Source organism: Macadamia integrifolia, chromosome 4 (genome assembly GCF_013358625.1).
Source record: "Macadamia integrifolia cultivar HAES 741 chromosome 4, SCU_Mint_v3, whole genome shotgun sequence".
NCBI classification, from domain to species: Eukaryota; Viridiplantae; Streptophyta; class Magnoliopsida; order Proteales; family Proteaceae; genus Macadamia; species Macadamia integrifolia.
Window position 1 is genome coordinate 8,677,937 of NC_056560.1, and position 19,581 is coordinate 8,697,517.

Consider the following 19,581-nt stretch of genomic DNA (forward strand, 5'->3'; position numbering starts at 1 on the left):
GAACAACGGAGAGAATCCCCAACCATTAAGTTGGGATGAGGCTGAGTGGTGGTGTTGTTTTACCATATACCTTGTGCCCTCCAAAGGAGATTCCAATAAAGGTAGGCCCAGAATTAAGCTCATGATCCTAAATCATCACCATCCCCATCCCCAACTAATGTACAAGATCCACCAAGCTAAATTTTAGTGGAAGTAATCTACGTTGTCTCATACTTGCACAGTCAAGGTCGATAGGATCATATGCATCATGTTGTGTAATGTATCATGGGAATTGCAATATGAATCCACAGTGTTCCTCCGCCTGGCTTGGCATAAAATGGCATTCGAATATTAAAACCTGAAGCACCCAAGACAAAATTTATAGAACTTCACATCAAATATAGGTGAAGACCTTTCCCTTGTATGGATAAGATTACAGAGTAACGTAAATTTGACCTTGGATGTTACAACATGAATGTCAACAGTATTAAATGGAAAAAGATAAAAGGGAAGCTCTAGGACTTTCTAAACAAGAAGACAAATTCACCACCTGCGGCGTCTCCTCCCATACCAATATGCAAACAGTGCAATTGAGGCGGCAACAACCACTCCAGCTGTAGCATGCCAAGTGTATACCGGCGTCTCCAACACAATGCTTGAATTGGTAATTTTGACTGGCGGTGGTGGTGGAGGTGGTGGTTGCCGACTAACTGACAATGCAAAACCAAGACCTTGTTTTTCCAGCTCAGTAATATCCTCAACCATGGGCCTGAGCCTGGTGACCTTAGCTATAGCCTCGTACTCCTCTTTGGTTCCACCCTCCAGGAATGATCCCACAAGTTGACCCTTGTTAACCCAATAAGCTCCAAAAGATTTACCAGAAAAATCTCCGTAATGAACAACCTCCCCGATATTGTCCCCATAGAACTGCCACGACAATGTGAAGACTCTGGAGTAGAAGAATGGTAAGTAGTCGAAGTCACCAGTCTTTTCTGGTGTCATAATTGCAGCAACGGCATGCCGAGCTGACTTCCGTGCTAAGTCAACATGCTCAAGCCTACGGATATCCTGAAAGAGTTTGACTGGAAAAGCTGCAACATCTCCCACAGCATACACTGAGCTATTGCTCGTTTGCATATGTCCATTCACTTTGATCCCACCCTTCTCCAAAGTTAGCTGGCCCTCAAAAAGAATTGTGTTTGGACGGATTCCAATTCCCACCACGACCATGTCTGCCGTTAGTTGAGTCCCATCCGTAAGAATAACTGCTGTTACCTGTAATTAAGCAGAATGATCCCCATTTAGTGATAAATTAAGCAAGCAAAGAGCAGTAATATGATGCATGAAAAAAAAAAGACCACAGAAGTAAAGGAAATGGAAGAAATCATAACAAGTTCCAAATTCTTCAGATCACCAAAATTTTTGAAAAGATGGGACATAACTGAACCCAACATCACACCCACCCAAAAAAAAAAAAAAAAAAAAAAAAAAAAAAAAAAAAAGCCCTTCAAGGAAAAGAAGATAACTTAAATTGCAATTTATATTGCTAGTAATCTGGTTTTCCATGAGCAGACAGAACACATTGAGCTCGACCACCATTTTGTGAGGAATGTTGTTATGAAGAAACTGATTTCTACTCCATTTGTTAACTCTGGGAATCAACTTCGAGTATGTTCACTAAGATGTTGTTTAGGCCTGCATTTCTTAATGGTTGTTCCAAGCTAGGTATGGGAGATATATATGCTCTAGCTTGAGGAGGAGTGTACAGTATAGCATAGGGGAGTTTCTGTTATCTTTATTATTGGTTGGGTATAGTTGTAATTATATACTGTCCTTGTAATTACCAACTTATTTGTTTATATCGAACTAGGTTTATGAAGGCTATTCTGAATCCTACCATGAGTTCTAGGATTCCTTTTTCTCCCATCATGTTCTCTCTCTCTCTCTGCTCTCTTATTTTCTTCTTCCTCTTCCCTTTCATCTTCCTCTTCAACTCCTGCAGGTACTGATTTCCTGGTTCTTATATTGTTACATGATTGAAGGACTTGCTGACCTGGTCTTCCAAATGGCTAATGGTGACAGCAGTAAGCCTTTTATTTTTATTTTTTTTCTGGATAATGATTAATGAAAAAAGAACAATTAGTGTTGAGTGTGGTCATAATTAGCTTCAGCATCAGAAGCACTGATTCAATATAGTTTTGTGAAAATCAGCTGTGCTATTGAATATTGACTAGAAGGTTGATCGCAAATAAAATTAACAAGGTAGTTTATTGATGGACTAAGATTACTGCAGAAAAAACACCATTTCGAATAAAGTAAGAGCTTGTTATGCATGAACAGTAATCTAGACTACTCATTAGGATAGAATGTGTAGCAGCATGAGAGTTACCTTCCCACTGGAGTCGTGTTCAAATGATGACAATACTGTTCCCTTGAGGAACGTCACTCCCTTTCTTTTGTAGAAGTCCTCATAGTAACTTGCGATTTTTGGTGTAAACAAACGAGCCACTACAAAAATCACAATTATTCCAGACAAATTCAGAGGTCTAAATGAAATATTATTTTATTTTTTTTATAACAAGTTATGTTGTGAACGAAACAACAAACTTTTGAATACGAATTTTTAACAGACTCTTAAGGATTATTGTCCAGAGTATAATGAGGGGTACAAAGTTACAAAACCTTCATGAATCCATTGAGGAAACCAACTTCAATTTTAAAAGTTTTCTTGATAACTGGAAATTTTCTATATAACTTGAATGATGAAACAATGACAAGGATAAACAATAACAGCTACAACTTGAAAATCAGGGAAATTGAGGATCTGCATAAAATTTCTCCACAAACGCAGACTTTGAGTAGAAAGCTTTTATGAAAATAACTGCTTTTCCATTGATGAATCTAGAATTAATGCAGAAATTCTAAATGGCAGAATAGAAAGAAGTATAAAGAAATGTAATCGGCCCTAAAGTCTAGCTCCAGTGTGACTCTGACAACAGAAGGGAGACATTTGTAACTCGAGGCTGACAAAATTGAAAAGTTCCACATTATTTAAATCAAAGTCGAAAATTAGAGAATCCAGAAATTTCTGGATAGAGATCACCCAAAAAAAAAAATCAAGAGAATTATATCGACCAAAATAGCCTAGAATCATTGCAGAGACTCTGACTATAATTTATTTATGACTATGGAGTGTGGAGTACTATTTATGGCCAAAGAATGTGCTGTACTAACATGGGTTTAAAATAACAACAGAGAAAAATTTAACATTAAAAGGGAAAATGATACTTACTGCAATGTGCCTCTGGGAATACCATGGTTACATTTATCTTATTGATCACCAGAGACGCAGCACACTCCATGCCGATGTAGCCACCACCAATGACAACAGCATTCCCACCAACACAAGATTGTATCACACTTACAAGCCTGGTTGCATCTGCTAGATCTCGCAGATAACAAACATTTTCTGCACCTGATCCATTTATTCCAAATTCTTCAAGCTTCAAAGCCTACACCCAAGACATAAAACTCAAATAAGATTCCCCCATTATTTTTCCATTCCTTCTTTGATTGGTTGGCCTCATCACCACCGTGCTGAGGTTCAAGTCCCAAAACCGAGATTTTATATCAATATTACTAGGTTCTAGGGAAAATCTTGCACATTTTTTCTTTAGGTCAATATTCCTAGTCAAGGCAAATGAGAGGGAATGAGATAATTCAAAGACCAGATTCATTACCCGAGCACCTGTCGCAATGATAAGAATCTTATAACTTATAGTTTCTCCAGCAGCTGTTAGCAAAGTCTTCCTCCTGACATCAGCAGATTTAACTCGAGTTCCAAGAACCAATTCGATTCCTGTAATGATGATCACAATTAGTAGCCATATTGGGAAAGACAAATACATCACAGTTAAGCAGGACCAAACTGTCCTTATACATAAGATAAAGTAGTTGGATAAATTGATAGGGTAGTCAAAAGAATTAGTTAACCGGCAATTAAATATGTAGTTGGTTTGAGAAACACTGAGTCAGAAAATTCCATAAGGTGCAACGATGAGGAGTTCCCATTGATGACCAACACCCGTTCATAGTACTCCAACGTTAATGCAAAATTCAAAGCCTATGTGCTTTCTCCACTCAAATAATTATTTTAAAAAATAAAAAAATAAAAAAATAAAAAAAAAGGGAAAAAGAAGCGGAAAGAGAGAGTGGTCCCTGGAGCCTAGGTATTGCTGTCCTTTTGGAAACAATAAATTGAAGTATTTTATTAAAGAAGTTATTTGAAAAAAACTAAAAGTGTTGATTAAAAACCTCTGCGGTTTTGATTGTTGTTACGATGTTGTATTCTTACTAGGCTGTCGAGCTCCCCCATTATTTTAACACCACAGATGATTGGGATGGAGGACACTTGGATCGGAGTTTGAGGGTGACTAGAAGACTCCTTTATTATTTTTTATTTCTATATTCTTTGGTGAATGTAGTAGCGTAAATTTGAGATGTAAACTCTGATAATTGGATTTGAAGTTTAACTGAGAAATACATTAGAATGCCACGAGCAAGAGTTATTTGAGATTTATAAATGGTTGATTATTATCGTTGAGACTTAAATTTGATGAGTTTATTGTGCATGATGTTGTAAGTGTTATTGATCATTTGATCAGCGCCCGTGTGCTCTGTACCTTTACCCGTATCTGGGTTTGGGTCATGACAGAAATGGTATCAAAGCCAGGTTGGGGTAGAACGATGCAAGGTTGTTTCTTGCAGGTGGGTCAACACCACAGCCCAACAAAGAAACGTTCAGAATCCATAAAAACAAACCCCATTCCTAGAAAGTGTATCAATTAGCACACTGACCAGCCTAAGGGACTAAGCTCCTAGCCTCTATGAGCATGATAAATAATCACAAAGGATTCCTCCAAAAGAAATAATAGTTAATTTGAATGATGGGGGTTGAAGCTCCCATTAGTTTAGTAATTAATGATTTCGGATGAAGTAAACATAAGCTGTCCACTTGGACTTTCATTACCTGCATTCCAATGCTTCATATAAGGATTCAAACCCCAAAAGTTTAGGTGAGGCTGAATTCCTATAGGTCGCAGGAATCAAAACACGGAGACACACAACTACGTTGATTGCCGATTTGCACCACTTTACCTAATGAAATCAGGAGTTTTCACAGCAGTTTATACTCTTGAGGAACCAAACAGACACTAGTGGAACTTCCATCAATGATTGAGTGTCCTGATACTTCTATTTCCAAAAGGGAACATGTAAACTTAAGACCCTGAAGTATACTATAGCCTCAGCTGTATTCAATTCTCCACCACCTGGACCAAAAAACATACAGCATCATGCAGTCTGACCTCAAAAATGATAAAAGAAGGAATAAACCAACCCATTGAGCAGCCATAGCCACCCAATACACAGTCTTCATCATAATCACAATTTTCCTTCAAATTCCCTTTCCATCCCATTAGTCCATGCCCCAGAAGTGGCCAGGAAATACCAGCAACATAATAACTAAAATCTTATTTTCCAAGAGCACCAAAGAACTGTGGGTATCCCAAGAATGCACCTGAGAAGTGACTTAAATAAGAAGCATAAGGGACAATGCACGAATATGTGATCTACAGATTCCATTGTGAAATTATGCACCAAACAAATATAAGGGAAAGCTTCCAATACAACCTTCTGCATTCTAGCATGTCCCAAGGATCTTAATTAGAAGCCAATACAAAAGCAAAGCACCTTTTTATGATTATTAGTTCAGAACCAGGGATCAAGAGAAAACATTTAATTATAAGGTGTGATCCTACTATCATGTTTTGAAGAAACAATAATTTCCTTCAGAGATTGCAGAAAGAGTAGATACATTGATAATAACTCAGTCCCTCGAAGCCCTCAAAGGAACAAAGCAACTCATAGACACGAAACATTTTGAAAATTAAACCTCCATAAAACCATATGGGGACAAAGCCTTCAGAGAACCTTCTTCCACCATATTTCTACATTATCTTTATGCTATGGTTCAACAAGGCCATGGATAATGTGATCCAATACAGTTCTGAGCATAAAAGATGGACAAAAATGGACTCAGAAAAAATAATAGCCATGCTGCTTATTTACATAAGACTCAATAATGACTAACAGAGAACCATAGTTCAAAAGTAAATGAAGTAAATGCAAGGCAAGGTTAGTTTTTGTGATTGTTCTTCTAACAGTAAGTACAGAGATGAAACATCCTCAGTTCCTCACCATTCTTTTAAGTCACCTGATCCACCTCACCAGAAACTTCAAACTTAAATTTCCTTCCAGTCAAATACAACAAAATCCATCACTATCAGGATGAAAATGAACCCTTAATGAGAACCTTATCACTGAAAACCCAAACCTAAATTAGCCAGATCTTGTTGGATATTCAAGTTTTCATACCCTATCCTCTTCATGTCCTTGCTAGATATTGGGACAGCTAAACATGATCTCAGTCATGTCACAGCAAAGATCCAAAACCTGCCTAAACACCAAATCTACTAACCAATTTTCTGAAGACTTGAGGGGGTTGTTATATACTTAGATGTCCTTGGTGCACAAGAAATGGACCTCTAGTTGGGCCTGGATAGATTTAGAGACTCACCTCATCAAACATTTTGTATGCATGAGTGCTGAGTTTTTTTTTGTTTTTGTTTTTTTAATTCAGAATTATCTCTCATTCTACATTGATGTTCTTTAAAGCTATTACAGTTTTTCACCAAGTGTATGGGTTGACAAACATCTTTTCTTGAATGACCAGCTGTTCCCTACTAGCCTAAAACAAGCAGTAAAAGAGTTCGCAATATAATCTATCATTTCCTAATGAGCCCTTTCCCCCCCTCCATTTGGTTGCAAGGGGAATTAAAGGTAAGGGAAGTGAAAATTTTAAACTTCAAATAGAAACTTTTGTAGTCATAACCCCATGTGACCCCTTGTGATTGTATGAACTATTTAATTTTTTTACCATATTTAGTAATGATACATTTTACATATAATTTTAATTCTACATTTTATGCAAAGGGTTTTGGATGCAAATGTAACAAACCCAAGATCTGTAACCAGTAACTTGAGAGAGAAAGAGATTGAGAGAGAAGAAAAGAAGAGAGACTGCAAGAGGGGAGCAGCCGAGAGTATTTCCCAGTCCCCCCCTACCATCAACATTTATTAACACCCAAAGTAGTACAATCAAACAAGGAAACTAAGTCCTTGTGCCATAAGCAAGATAAAATAGGAAGTCTATCCTAATTAGTAAGTAGAGATCTATCCTAACTAGGGAAAGAAAAAAACTAAAGCAAGGAAGTAAAACTCATCCACAATAGGGACACTCCCCATATCGTGGTGACGTGGTACATATCTTAATACTCCCCCTCAAGCTAGAGTATACATATATCAAAAGAAAACTTCCAGCGTGGACCAACAAGAATAGAAAATTAAACATAACACCGGTCTTGAGTAGTAGTGGTAAACGCTAGAGAGCACAGAGAGAACTCCAATCATCCACATCATAAAGTCAGTAGCATCAAAGGCGCTTCCCAAGGAAGGCAAGTATTAGGTAAGGAAGTAGCAACAATGGGTTGGGGGGTAAGCATATATCGACATTAGGTTGTTGGGGACCAAGTAGTAGCATCAGGTTGCCGAGTATCAAATAGGCAGCATCAAGTGTCGGGATAAGCAAGTAGTAGCATCGGGTGCCGAGGTAAGCAAGTACATCATTAGGGTGCCGAAGTACAAGTAGCAACATCAGGGTGCCGAGATAAGCAAGTAGCAGCATTAAGTGCCGAGGTAAGAAAGTAGCAACATCGGGTGCTGGGGTAAGCTAGTAGCAGTATCGGGTGTTGGGGTAAGCAAGTAGCAGCATCAGGGTGCCAAGGTAACAAGTACCAGAATAATGTAGATAATATAAGAACTCCAATTGAGTATATAATAATTCCAATCTCCCCCTCACATGTAGCATCACACGTGGACATACAATGTCCAATAATTAGCATTTCAAAGGTTGAGCAATACATATAATCCCATAATCAAGAGCAAAAAATAATTTTCAATCTCCCTCGCACTATAACAAATTATCTCCATGCAAGTACCAATTTTCCAAAAAATTATAAGCCAAACTGATGCAATCTAGGGGTCCAAGACCCTAAATTGGGTGCTATGTGCCCAAAAATGGCAAATCTGTAATTAATCCACACAATCTCGGTTTGGAACCCAATAATGGGCCCAGCCAAGAGAAATAGAACCCAATTCCAATGATGTAGTAGTAATTTGGTAATTGGTAATAAACCAGAATTTGCAAGGGGCTGTTGGTAAAGAAAAAGTAGGCATGGAATGACGGTAAATAACTGAATTTCAATTATAGGAAAAACCAAAATCAAAGAAGGGGTAAACTTGAAAGCAAAGAAGGTGAGAGCAAAAAAAGTGGGACACAAAGGGGATTAATATTTATGGAATACATGCAAACTTGGAAGGCACAATAATTCAATGGCAGGATGTAAATAAGAGGGGCATTAATTATGGCAATAGGAGTGAAGCATTAAACAAAAAAAAAAGGTAACAAGAGGAGATGGGTGTTTTTATGGCAACCAGTTGTGGAATGTCAGTGGGGGGCAGCAATAAATAAAGAAAAAAAAAAAAACTTCACCGATTCACAGCTTGGGTGGCCATAAAGTAAGGGTAAGTGGTAAATAATGAGAGAGTTAGGGGTAATATAGAGGGTAGCAATAAATAAAAGAAAAAATTAGACAAATATTTCTTAAACTTCACCGACTCAACTTGTACGTAATGAAGAAGGAAAGAGACTTTGGTAGTCACAGTCACGCAAATGAAATCAGTGATAGAGGACTTTGCCTGAGCCTGAATCGAGAGAGGAGAAACCAGGATCAACAACATAATGACCAGAGATTTCAGAAATTAACATATTAGGTTATCTTCAACCTCACGAAAACCACGACGACCAGCAAAAGTCCTGCCTAACTCCAGGTGAGAAATCCCAAATAGCAATCAATCCAACTGAAATTTAGGGGTTAAGATCCTCACGCAAGGCCTCTTGAAAGCACACAATCGCAGGCCCCAAAGACAATCTAAGAGAGAAATATAAATTCTGCAAGCAAAACTTGGTGGGAGATGAAGAACCAAATCGATAGCAGCAGTTATTGCAGAAACTCAATTACGGAAGGTAGGCGAGCAGCAATTGAGAGTAGAAATCGATTGGAAGAAGTGGAAAATCCCAGCAGCAAATATATTCAGCAGCGTACAACTCAGATTTGGGATCAACACAACAGTCCGCAGGAGAGAAGGCATAAGAGCAGCAAATCGACATCAATATTCCAGCAACTAATAATAAAATCGCAGCAGCAGATGGAGGCTTGGAACAGAAACGATAGCAGAAATCAGCAACCACGGGGATCAGTAGCAGTAGCATTAGCAGCAGATAGGTTATTTATACAAACAATCTTCATGGAAACCCTAGTTCTTCTTTTTATAAGAACTAGGGTTTCATCAGATGCAAAAGACCTTGGAACGACTCTCAAAACTGCTACTGGTTACAGCTCTGATACCATGTAACAAACCCAAGATCTGTAACCAGTAACTTGAGAGAGTAAGAGAAGAGAGAAAGAGATTGAGAGAGAAGAAGAGAAGAGAGACTGCAAGAGGGGAGCAGCCAACTGTATTTCCCAGTCCCCCTACCATCAATATTTATTAGCACCCAAAGTAGTACAGTCAAACTAGGAAACTAAGTCCTTGTGCCACAAGCAAGATAAAATAGGAAGTCTATCCTAATTAGTAAGTAGAGATCTATCCTAACTAGGGAAAGAAATAAACTAAAGCAAGGAAGTAAAACTCATCCACAATAGGGACACTCCCCATATCGTGGTACATATCTTAACAGCAAAAAATGAAATTGTGGAATCATTTGGAATTAACGATATAGACACATGGGGAATTGACTACAAAATTTGTTTTTTAAGTTTGAAAATTTTCACTTCCTTTCCCATCAATTTCCCTTGCAACCAAACATAGCTTATGCATTTCAGAAATTCTACATTAAGGAGTTATTCCCCTCTCATTTGCTTTGGCCATCATATTTTTTTTTTTATTTTAGTCTTAAAAAATAAATAAATAGAGAATAATCATTACTGCAAATAACCAAAAAGAATATTCAAGATGCAAATATTCGCATATACAGGTTATGAAAAATCTATGTCCACACATTGTATTGAAGTATTGAAAAGAAGTCCGACGTACAAATATCCAGTTGTATTGCATCTCTGTTGTCCACATTTCATGTTTAAGAACTCAAGGAGTGTAAAGTTACAATGACTTACATTCATCCAAGGAGTAAAGAAATTCAGCACAAAGGAGAAACCAAAATTAAGTATACAAGAAATACAAACACTGGCATATCTAATTTTAATTCAGGCAGCCTAACTAAATCCCAACTGCACATCCACTTGCACCGCATATCTATTGCCCAACTTTGGTGTTTAGAAACCTTAGACTGTGAAGTTACAATCTTTTGTTGTAAACACCTCTCAAGCATATGTGTCATATCCCTTAAGGCTAATTAGAAACCAAATTCAAAACCGAGTTAAGCATAAGTCTGATAAATTGACGTATGAGTTAAACAATTTCTTTATCATGTATGGAGTAATTTCAAAGTCAAGGAAATAAAACACAGAGAAACAGGATGCTAAAGGATAGCTATATAGCTCTTCTAAAGAAATCACACTAGAAAATAATATATTGCAAAAGACACTGTCACCAACAAGGGTAATTACATGTAAAATTACCATGTTCCTTGTACCATTTTGGTGTCAACCTTTCCTCATTTGCACCAACACACGTATGAAAAGATGGGGGACGTGCCGGATCTGCAAGGCATCACAAGTCACAACCATAAGTTGTACAACATTAACTATACTTGCATGCATGCTACATATACGAAGATTAAACAACAAATGCTCAGTTATTCATGGATTTTGTTTTCTCTCCTTGTACAATAAACAGGTTCACATTGAACAATGCTACAGGTAAAGCAAAGAAAATATAGTCATCAAATGCATCGATATGTTTTTCTCATTTCCTTAGAACAAACCTCAAAATACAAGCAAGTCTCTGAAACTGGTTTCTGATTTTCTTGAGGTTCCCCTAACCATATTAGTGAGTTTATCTTCCTGGTTGACATAGAGGTCAATGTGTGCATTTATAGGAAGAGAGGGTCTCAAACATTCTCACTTACCCAGTTAAAAAAAAACAGCCTATATGTTTAATGTTCTCTCTAGAAATGGCCCTAGTTCCTACAGAACAAGAACTGCCTTTCTTATCGTGCTTCCCCCCTGATAATTAAGAACAAGAGTTACCTTTTACTGTTTTATTTAATGATCAACATGCTTTTGTTGTCAAGGTTTCTGCATGGTTCAAGATTTTGCAAAATTTCAAAATGATGTGCGATACAGGAAAATGTACAGATATCGTTCAAAATTTCGGTCAAATATTTCGTTTCGCCAATGTTTTGGTCGAAACATTACTGTGCTTAAGTTATAAAAATTTAAGTTTTGAACAAAATGGGTCAAATATTTCGGCCCATTTCACAGGTTTTGTCAGTAAACCTTCCAAAAACTCTTGTTTTTCTATTTTTTGGCTAGTTACTCACGTACTAGCATGGAACAAGTACTTGGGAAGTACAGTAGAGGAACACATTAAAAATGACGATTTGCTGCATTGTTGGAAGATTTGTGTAAAATTCAAAGTTGGAGGTATATCACTTTTCCCAAAAATTAATTTTTGCAAAAAAGCCTCCTTCCCCACCAGTTGGACCTATTATTGATAGGGGTTTTACTGAGCAAACAGTGAAAACGAAGGCAACAACCAAGGGCCCGACTACATGCAATGGCTAGCGGTAGTGTGCCCTATAGTATTATTCATTTTGTGGTGGCCAAGTTGGAGCCAAATCCAGCTATACAGTCCAATTGTAATAATGAGGTGAGACTTGTAGTTTGTTGAGTATTTATAAGAAATGTGATCACTCGATTTTGTACTAATGCAAACATTACCAATGTTTAAAATGAGTATAGATGACCTTCAGGGATGCGCTTGGGACTTTCTGTCATGCAACTGCAAAGTCTAGTCAAGAAACCACAGCTACTAGTATGCCCACTGCATTAGTTGTCGTTTTGTCTCTATTCAATTGATTGATATACAAATGTACCAAGTGCATTCACTTAACATGAACAATCTTAATACTCTAATGCAGGTGAATGGTGGATGCTCTATGGGAGTGATGCACCTAACTTAAGAAAGATAGTGTTAGATTGAATGGCAACGCCAAAGAAGGGGGTGAATTGGGTGTGAGATTTTCCTCTTCCATTGAAACCATCTCACAACTTTGAGTGATCACTTATTCAATGATCAACATCAAATCCCATGAACATGAATTTAAGTGATCAAGCTCCTTCATGATCAACCTCAAGTACCAAGGAAGACCAAAATACTACCACCTCTCCTAGGTGCTGATTTAGGATTAGATTTCTTTCAAATATTATTGCACAATACTTTACCACAATTACTCGCAAGCCAAGGTTAACAGTTAAATTCATGAAGGTGATATTTGTAATGAACTGATTGCAACTAAGGTTAGCATTTAAATATAAGTATGTAAAGCAAGTAAATGAACTGAAGGGAAGTAAAGAAACTTAAATAAGAAAGAGGTGAGAGAGCCACTGAAAGACACAATCGATTCTATCGTGATTCAGATCCTCCTCAATCCTACATCCACTCTCACAGTCAACCTGATCATGGATTCTCTCTGCTAGTTGATTCTTTTCCCAGTCGAAAAATCAAGCCCTTACACCAACCAATCACTGTCCCATCGAATTGGGACCCAGACCTCCATGGCCAAGGATTTCCTTCACACAAGCACAGTCCCTCACATTGTGTACTCAGGCCAACAGCCAAGGATTCCGTGAGTTTGCTCCAAGCCCACTACCTTTTGCAGCAAATGAGCTCTTCCTCCAAATTTGAAATTGCATCCTTTAAGCACATCTCCATCTTAATAAGATCATCTCCTTGCCCATTCCTTCAACATGATATCTCCATGAAGCTCTTCATCTTGTGAGAAGTCACCAGTGGGAGACTCAAGTCCCTATAGCTTTGACTTAAGCCTTTTAATAGGCACCCAACTACTACTAGCCATTAAACTAACAATCAAAGCTAATCCAATTCAAAATCAATTTGAATTTAAAGCTCAAGAACTTTAATAAGAAGTAATTAAACTTCATCATTAACCAAAGACTTCCCTAAAATCTACAAAAACTAGACGTTAGGCTCTTTTAAACATCATTAAGATGCCTTGAGAGCTTCACACTTGATTATCCACTAAGCTCCTTCATTTAATGATTCAAACTGCCACTTTTGAATCAATAAATGTTGTTCAAGGTTGACAGCATGCCATCACAATGACCGCAGAAACAAAGAACTCAGCTAACCAAGATTCTGTTTAGACGGGCAATCACAAGGATGACCATCATTATTGTCCGCAGGTCTATACTTGAGTTTTTCATTAAGCTCTATCGATTGCAACTTCACACGAATGACCATGGCAGCAAGCTCTACTGGTACTCTAAGCTAAACCACCTAGCTTCTTGGGTTTTCACTTGGGTCTCACTATCTTATGGGATTTTTCTGATCTTGCTCAGATCCTTACATCAATATTACATAAGATATTACAAATGAAGCACCATTAAGTTTGATCTTCATAAAAGATAACATCTTCTTATGATGATGTAGACTTAAATCTCTTCTTGGTCTTCCACGGGCTGTAATTGACCGTAGCTCTTCACGGTTGACAATCTGCACCAATTCTTCATCTCCTTCAACATGCTTTACTCTTATCCCCAAGGATTGTCCTCATAAGGATTGGTTACCACTGCTCTTCACATGTCTCACCCAAAACCAAGGATTGGGTCTCACTGCTCTTCACATGCCTCACACACATGTTAGGACACCCAAACAAATCAACAATGATTTTCATATCTAAAAAAAATCTATCAAACTAACAGATTTCTTTGGATACAATAGATAGCTATAAAGGTGCTCCCCCAAACATGTTCCTCCTAAGGATGCAAGTGCAATTGATGTACATTCTCACTATTCACTCCAAGAGACGGAACCGATTGGGTCACGCACGGTTGAAGCAGTTGGTGTTTGTGTGTATTATAGCATGAGACAAAAGATGCAGCAAATACATATGGTGATAAAGATCCAATCAAGCTTGCCAAAATTTTCCAAGTGGATTCAAATGATATGAGGAGGATCCTACATATAAGTGGGTGAGGGATCGAGGTGACCTTGTCATGGATCGGGTTGGGGGTAGGCCGTAGGCCTGACACCGAGATAGCTAGTCAAATGGGTACTGATGTTGACGAGTTTACAACATCTCAAGAGGGCAGTGTTCATTCATAGACACCATGCTTTAGAGTCTGAGCTTCACGGGGATGATGAGGAGGACATCAATTGGTCGCATTTTGATTGAACTATCTATTTTCTTTGAATGTTCTTACAACACATTTGCTTCCCAAAATGTCAATATATGAATTGGATCGGAAAATATTTCTTTTTTAATCTTTGGTACTATCTCAGAAAATATTTCATTCTGTAAGAATCTGAATACAAATGTCACAAAACTATCACTTACAATTGCTACAGATGTACTTCTCCAAGCTACAGAATAAATTCAACTGTCTTTCGCATTGCCAAATCTATACTTTAGAAAACAAATGAAATGATCAACAGAAAAAGATTGGTAGAGTTTGCAGGTTATATATGTTATATGCCATCTGAATCCTGATGGACTTCCTAATTAAAGATATGGTACGGGGATGCTTTGAGCTTTCCGCTTTGTGAAGGAAGACAGGACCATCTATGATCCGATGTGATGCATTCCACAGATAAGTCCAAATAGGGAATATTGAGTTAACGTATTAGATTTTGACAGCCCCTAAGGAAGAAATATAAAGGTGATGAGCTTATATTTTTGTTAACAGTTGTAATTAAGATTTATACTCATATAAACAACTTTTCTATTAAGTTGCATCATTCCTAAATGAAGGATGAGATGCCAACGATAGATGTAGAAGAGTTAATTCATCATCTATTGTGAGGGTTCTTTTTGTTACCTTCAGGAAGTAAGAATCCTTTGCTTAGTGCAGGTCTTTCATAAGGTGCCACCTACAATAAATGTAACATTATCAACACAGTTCTGACAAAGAAAATGAGGAGCATGAATGTAGATCATCATTAATGCTGTCTAGAGGCAATGCTGAATTTTATATCCTCCATTTTGGGCAAGCTAATTGAATGTAAATTTGAAGATGTATCTTCCACAAATTTACATGCAACAAGTTGATGGAAGAAAGACAGGAAAGTGGATAAAGGTCCACTTTATTCTCATCCATTTCAGAAACTGAGCAACACGTAAAACCCCTTTCTATAATCATATACATGACTTTGTGTAGCCTGTGAAAGTGGATAAAGGTCCATCAAAGTTGTCAACTATTCTGTCAGATATTAACTCAAGCGAGTTCAAATATCATAATCTAACATACAAAAGCAGAAAGGAAAAGGATTCATCAGGTCATGATTAGAAAATTAGGATCAACCAATCAGGTTGCTACAAAATTCCTTGGATGTGTACTCAATGGTAGTTGCAACTTGCAAAGCCCACAAGAAAACCATCAGCCACTAGGGCCACATTTCGTAGGTTGCTAACCCAAGTGTTGGCCATGTTGACCATTTCTCTGGTTTACGGTAGAGATGCAAACCTGCTTGTTCAGAACTTGGTTGAGGATTTGAAATTCAATGGTCAGATTAGCAATAAGATGGGGACCGACTGCCAACTTAGTAACATATCAATTTCAAAACGTGACGACTAGCAATGAAGTTATTAACCGGAAAGTCATGTTATCTCCTTTAAACAGAGCTAAAATTGTATGTAAAGTAGAGTACCCAGCTCAGATGAGGAAATTAAGGATCGATTACTCTCACAATCAAGGAAAAAAATAATAATAAAAATGTGACTTTACTCAATATTACTTCTCCCAAACAAAATTCTTATAGTTAATTAAAAAGATAAAGCCCTAACCTATTGAATCTCTTTCAGACTCAATTCAACTGAATAGAGTAACAATGGACAGAAATTCAAACTATCAGATTTTGCGATGATTCGAATAGAAAGAGCAAAACCCAGAAAGGGGCTTTGAACCTTAACGAGAACTTCAAACAGAGATATCTAATAGAGAAAAAAAAAAAAAATGGAGAGGTGGAGGAGCTTTTACCTGTTCTTCAGATATGATGCAGAGTTCACCATGAGAGATTCCTGCCTTTGAAAATTCGAGAGCGGCATAACCAGCAGCAACACCTCCACCAAGAATCACATAAACAAAGGCTCTTCCCATATCTCTTCCTGTGTCTCTAATTCTCAGTCTTTCAAGATTCTCTCTGGAAACCTAATAATTAATAACAGACTTCCCAACTCCCAAGGCTCGAAGATATTGTTTTGTTTACTCAATCTATCCATAAGACCATAACAAGGTAGAGATTAAACTCAGGAATTTGTACGTATCTACTGCGACGCTCCTATCAACAGATGCTTCTTTCGTCTCATTAAATGAACACTGATCCTTCCTTTCCCTCTTCGACAAATTTTTTGGATTGTAATCTCCTTCTGATGATGATTGATGATTCAATCCTTTCCCAGTTTATCTTATCTCCTAAGAAATCAGAACAAAACTAAACTCAATCGCCCTGCAAGCAACGTAATCCATCCATTGTTGTCTTGTCGTCACTCGTCAATGAACTTACCAAAAAATAAAAAAAATAAGTCACTCGTCAATGGAGCTCGCTCGCTCGCTTGTATGGCAAGCATCAGAGTTAGACGCACGCACGCAGGCAGGCCCAACTCTGAAGAACCCGTAGGATACGAATCTTCTGTCGTGGGATTGGAAAATTATCGGCATACCCTTGATGTTGTAGCTTCTTTGGCGTATCTGATTGGTTGAAAAAATTAAAGATTCTATTACAACGGCCGATTTTGGGGTTTGCCTATAGACCTCTCTTTTTCATTTTGGTCGAAACCTTATTTCGGACGTTTACGATGGTATTTGCCAAATATGACATCATCCTTGGTGGGATGGGTGAATGCGGAAAGTCGAATATGTAGGACCGGTATGATCTGATGATTCAGGGACTCAGTTCTACAAAACTACAACAACTCAGCGACAGCCTTATCTTAAACCAAAGGGGGTTGGCTCCATGAATTTTTAGGGGAAAATGTCTTTTCTTAGGATCGGTTGCATCGACCCTTGCCCTTTGTCTTTGCTCTCCGATTAGTTTTATTTGAGGTTCGTAAAAAGTCAACAATCAGATCGATCAATTGAACCGGTCGATTCAACTCTCAATCCATCAATTTTTTTTTTTTTACTAGATAAAAAATGCATCATTTCAAAATCGCATGGTCCTACATATCAGCATAGGAACCAATGAGAGCATGCATTGAGGCACCAACATTGGCAACAAATGGTCATTTTCATTGTTATCATGTTTGGGCACAGAAGCGTGTGATTAATTAAGATTTCATGAGAAAGCATCTACGGAATAACTATTTTCCATTTCATAGGGGGTGGGTTGGTTATTTTGCCTCCCCTCTAGTTGCACGTGCTACTCTATCTCATAGAAATATTTTCCCATAAAATATTTAAATAATAGAAAAAACTACAAGGTCAAATGTGTGGTTTTATATCAGCACAATGATCAATGGGAACATGTATTGAGGAATCTGACATGAAAATGTGATAGTCATTTCACTACACTTGTATCTAGATGTAGGAGCACAGGTTAGGTAATGACACTATGATATTGCTTACACGTGTAATGCAAATGTCACTTGCATGATACATAAAAAAGGAAAAAGGGAGAGGGATTGCTCTGCTACCAGCGTGTACTTCCCACCTCCCACGGCCAACCAATGGCCATTGGGTGGTAGGAACATAGTCCAATAGGAGCAATATTTGAAATGGCAATCCATTAAAAAAATGAAAACACGGCTAAAACATGATGATATCTAAAAGTAATTATTGAATAACCCAATATGATTGATATGATTGCAATAGATGGTCCAATACTGAATAGCGGGTATCACCTCCCCTTACTAGTTGGAAGGATATCCTCTTTGAAAAGTAGTTCGATTTCATCTCTTAGAGCTTGAAGAATTTCTAAATGGCCAACGTATTTAGTTCCAATACATAGAAGGTAAGGATAATGGAAAAGAGAAAAGGTAAAGAGGCGATATGGTGGCATGTACAATATTTTTTTTAAAGCGAGTAGAAGAGGAATGATGATGCTTAAAGGAAATTTGGAGTGATTCAACATAATTAGATATGTTACTTTCTAATAGTAATATCACACCGTGAACATGGAGTGTGATTCCCTTGTTTTTAGATGTTCACACATTTTTGTTTATACCCCACTTTTGTCTCAAGCTCAACAATAAAGTGATAGTTTTAATGGGTAGGATAGCACATATGACTATGACAAAACGAACACAAATATCGAGCAACACCTCATATATTGATGTTCTAAGCTTCATTTATAGTTAATGAATGTTCTTTCTTTTTTCAATTAGGGAAAAAAATTTTTCCTATAAAACGACATTATTTTTCGTAAAACATTAAGGTGAGATCTATTAGATTGCCCAAGTGCAACAACTAAACTAAAGTTATTTCATCACATCAAATTGATGAAAAAGAGTATCGAAGGATATCCAGTATTCACGGTGGTATACGTGTAAACTCTCAGCTTATTAGGCCAGCTAATTGACAAGAGGTTAAAGATAAAATAATCTCAATCCTATAAACCCCTATAACCAAGACACATCACATGTAAAGGAGGTTAGGATATTATTCCTTTGGCAGCTAACCCAAGGAACAACATTCGTAATATGGAATTTCTGCTACCGCTTTGTGTATTGGTGTGTGTATATATATATATATATTTATATATGGAACTAGGCATCAGGTAATACAAATACTCTCTCTCTCATCTTTCTTCTCTCACTTGGTCCTAAAATCATATCTGTTACAACCATGCTAATTTAGGTATCGGAGAGTCCCCTCAGAGCAAAGCTTCGACTTTCTCTTTTGTCTATTCATGTATTTGTTATTTCAGAACTCGTGGCAGAGAAGACGGACGAAAACCAATTTACAACACACGGTGACACTTAAATGTACTAATTTAGAATCAAAACTAAAACCCCAATTGTTTTAAGTCGTTTAAAACCGACTCCATTTGAATTGAAATTTTTTTATTCGACTTCGGATTTGAAAATTGAAATACCATTTGGTTCAGCTTTGTGTTTAAGAAACGAACAAAATATAAACTTAAAGGAATTAAAAATCAAATGAAATGTAACTTATATAAATTGAATCAAAACCAAACCTAAACCATTTTAGACCTTAAAAGGCTAGAATAAAAGTTATAAATTTTCATTTTTCACTTTATTTTTTCCACCTTAGACTTTGA

General features: G+C 37.3%; 1 protein-coding gene across 1 annotated transcript; it reads right to left on the reverse strand.

The window, feature by feature from the left end:
• Positions 1–357: 357 nt before the first annotated feature.
• LOC122076849 (monodehydroascorbate reductase 4, peroxisomal) lies at positions 358–16,881 on the reverse strand. Its single transcript, XM_042642440.1, has 7 exons — positions 16,341–16,881; positions 15,183–15,234; positions 10,800–10,880; positions 3,720–3,838; positions 3,272–3,491; positions 2,369–2,487; positions 358–1,254 (listed from the first exon to the last, which is right to left on the reverse strand). Exons 1-7 carry the CDS (start codon positions 16,458–16,460, stop codon positions 523–525), a joined length of 1,443 nt encoding a protein of 480 aa, XP_042498374.1. The 5' UTR covers positions 16,461–16,881; the 3' UTR covers positions 358–522.
• Between the last annotated feature and the right edge of the window lie 2,700 nt (positions 16,882–19,581).

Bases quoted from the DNA above. Each gene is read 5' to 3' on its own strand.
- LOC122076849 (XM_042642440.1), bottom strand. From the start codon at position 16,460: ATGGGAAGAGCCTTTGTTTATGTGATTCTTGGTGGAGGTGTTGCTGCT. The intron at 15,235-16,340 runs GTAAAAGCTCCT...CATTTATTGTAG, and splicing joins GCATCATATCTGAAGAACAG to GTGGCACCTTATGAAAGACC. The intron at 2,488-3,271 runs GTAAGTATCATT...TGATTTTTGTAG, and splicing joins ATTCCCAGAGGCACATTGCA to TGGCTCGTTTGTTTACACCA.